Below are 2,987 nucleotides of genomic sequence, written 5' to 3' on the forward strand. Positions count from 1 at the left end.
TATATATATATATATATATATATATATATATATATATATATATATATATATATTTGTTTCATTCTAAATTTTACTCTTGATTTAATTGGCTAAGTGAGTAATCCGTTTTCTCGGGGATTTTGCTTTGCTTTGTTTTGGGTTCTTTGTACTCTTTTCCGGCATTGCCGTGGTTCTTAATAAAGTCCCGCTGTTTCTTAAAAAAATAAATTAATTGGTTAAGTGAGGTTATGTTTGCTTTTCATATGAATTTCACGCGCACTAATTTTTTGTACATTTTTTCCAAGTATATCATATCATTTTAAGAGTGACATTAACGAGGGTTTAGAAATGTGGCACAGATCGAAGAGAGAGTACGGAGAAAGGGAAAAGACTTCACCAAATCGAAAACGGGCTCTGTTTCTCTCTTTCAAAGTTAGCTTTAGAGAGTAATTTCTCTCACTCAACCATCTTGCCTTTTATTTATCTCTTATTATTTTGGAAATGCTTTCTAACTCTGATTTGTACTATTGTTTGGTGTGGTTGATTTTGCAGCTTCAATCCTATTGATTCGTATATATGATTTGAACTCTACGGTGCACCGTCGGATCGAGATGTTGAGCTTATCGGGAGTGTAAGTTCATCATCGAACCATGTTCATCATTGCTCTCTAGATCCAAAACGAAAAAAAAAGATGAAAATAAATTGTTAGATTATGTTTATAGCTTCTGAAATATTTAGTATCCTGTATCTTAGGATAGTTATTTCAGAGCATACTGTTAGGATGTTAGTAGAATGAAACATTAAATATTTCTGATGAATAAACTCAATTGCAAGTGCTTTATCCTGTGAGTTTTCTACAAGTATCACTCTATATTTAATTTTTATATGTTTGCCGTTATTCGTTACTGAGTATGAAATCATGTTATGACGATGGATGTGCAGGTTTTCCAGTCGTGGTATGTTATGGGTCGCTTGGGTTCGTTCAACTCTTCCAATCTTCAGGTTTGGATCTTAAAATATCTCTAGTAACACAAAACCAACTTAGCCTGTTTGGATATTCACGTAACTGTCATTAATACCCACACGGATCATCTGCATATAAATCAGGTGACGTATGAAGTTATGTACATTTTGACTAACTAAAAGAGTAGTATTCAAAATCATAGACTGAAATTTCTAGACTAAATTGTGATGTAGCAATGCCAAGTCTTTCAATTATAATAAGAAAGTTAGTCGGAATATACTTAGCATGATAAACATAACGGGAAAGTGTTGACAGCTGGCGAACGTATCAGTGTAGAAAGTTAGTCAGTTTTGGCAAAAACACCTGTATAAGAGACCTGAGCATCGCCTTCATTTTTGTAATGAAAAGGTTGTTTGTGATGAAATTATGAAAAGAGGCTAATAGGCAAGTGTTCGACAGCTGGCAAACGTATCGGTGGAGTTTGATCCTTCGTACGATGAAGAGAAGGGCTCCAAAGCGATGCCCTCGTCGTTCCATGACATCGGTGATGTTGAATTTCAGGATAATTGGGGCCGAGTCTGGTACTACAATCTTATCAACATCACTCTTTTTATATATATAACTATTTTCAGAATACGGCGTGTTTGGCTTCAACTTTGATAAACCGTTTTTTTTTTATAAAAATTAGAGTTGAAGAAAACTAATATATTGAGAACATCAATTGATGTTTTCTAAAAAAGTAAATACATACGTTGGTCTTTAGTGATGAATGTCTTTGCAGGGTTGACCTAGGTACATCTGATCATTTTGCCATTGACGTGCTTCTCAACTGCTTGACGGTCTTGAGTTCAGAGTTAGAAAATTAATATTACAACATTACGTTCAATTTTTCCTTTTTTTTTTATGTCTTATTAAACACGTATTATTTTGTTATGGGCTTGACAGGTATTTAGGAATCCAACAAGTAGTTTTTGGAGGTCGAAAGATTGGTGATTGGGAAGAAGGGATGAGAAATCCGGAGTTTGGATACAAGTACTTCAAAATATGAAGCTACAATTGTTACATCTTTGTATTTACAAAACTTCTTTCGTGTATGTGCCTAATATTTTTATATTTTGAAAGATGAGCTATCATTGTCTTGTCAGCTTCTTCTGTGCTGTCCCAATGTGAACAAGAGACCCTAAATCGAAATAGGAGATCTAATTATTGGATTCTTTTCTTGCATCATTGTTGGTCCACCAATGGAAAAAAAACTTCATTAACTCGACGACCCACAAGACCAAGACCAGCCAAAATAAAGAGTAAACAATTGAAGAAAATAATACCGCGTAGAAAATAAATACCGCGTGATATCTCCTTTCTTTTTGTGTGTACATAAAAAAATCAATAGTTTTTGCTTTGCGGCTTCTTTTATATTATAAGGAGGAAAGACCCTAAATCGAAAAAGGAGAACTAATTATTGGAGTCTTTTCTTGCATGCATTGTTGGTCCACCAATGGAAAAAAATAAAACTTCATTAACTCGACGACCCACAAGACCAAGACCAGTCAAAATAAAGAGTAAACAATTGAAGAAAATAATACTGCGTAGAAAATAATACCACGTGATATCCAAGGTTCGACATCCCGGGGCTTCCGGCCGGGATCCCTTGAACCGGAGGGAACCGGGACGGGAGTTGCAAAAACCGGTCCCGTGAACCAAACCCGGTCGAATCCCGGTCGGACCGGACCGGATCCCCCCGGACCGGGTCCCTTTTTTGTTTAAAAGAGTTGGTCCTCATTCCGGGAAACCCTACTCTCCCGAGGAAGAAATTTTCGCAAACCCTCCCGACCGGATCCCGTTTCTGCTCGTCGTCGTTTGCTCAAATCCCGGCCAAATCCCGCGAATTCCTTCACTCCCGGTCTGCGTCCCGCCGGATCCCGCACAGCCGCCGCCGATTTTGTCCAGATCCCGGGGAACCCGAGAGGTATCATCCGAGCTTTTCATTTTTTAGGTTTTTTTTTTCAATTTTTTCTTATGAATTGATGATTATTGTGATGATATT

At 36.9% G+C, this 2,987-nt stretch overlaps 1 protein-coding gene across 1 annotated transcript; it reads left to right on the forward strand.

Annotated features, from left to right (window-relative positions):
- Positions 1-325: 325 nt before the first annotated feature.
- On the forward strand, positions 326-2,085 carry LOC149394336 (uncharacterized). Its single transcript, XM_089616769.1, has 6 exons — positions 326-425; positions 532-610; positions 922-981; positions 1,403-1,524; positions 1,725-1,796; positions 1,889-2,085. The coding sequence occupies exons 3-6, from the start codon at positions 943-945 to the stop codon at positions 1,989-1,991; spliced, it is 336 nt and encodes a 111-aa protein (XP_089472895.1). The 5' UTR covers positions 326-425; positions 532-610; positions 922-942; the 3' UTR covers positions 1,992-2,085.
- Positions 2,086-2,987: the final 902 nt, after the last annotated feature.

This window comes from Urtica dioica, chromosome 6 (genome assembly GCF_054948205.1).
Source record: "Urtica dioica subsp. dioica isolate 48M chromosome 6, U.dioica_male_clone48M_v1_H2, whole genome shotgun sequence".
Taxonomy (NCBI): Eukaryota; Viridiplantae; Streptophyta; class Magnoliopsida; order Rosales; family Urticaceae; genus Urtica; species Urtica dioica.

Bases quoted from the DNA above. Each gene is read 5' to 3' on its own strand.
- LOC149394336 (XM_089616769.1), top strand. From the start codon at position 943: ATGGGTCGCTTGGGTTCGTTCAACTCTTCCAATCTTCAG. The intron at 982-1,402 runs GTTTGGATCTTA...AGTGTTCGACAG, and splicing joins TCAACTCTTCCAATCTTCAG to CTGGCAAACGTATCGGTGGA. The intron at 1,525-1,724 runs GTACTACAATCT...ATGTCTTTGCAG, and splicing joins GATAATTGGGGCCGAGTCTG to GGTTGACCTAGGTACATCTG.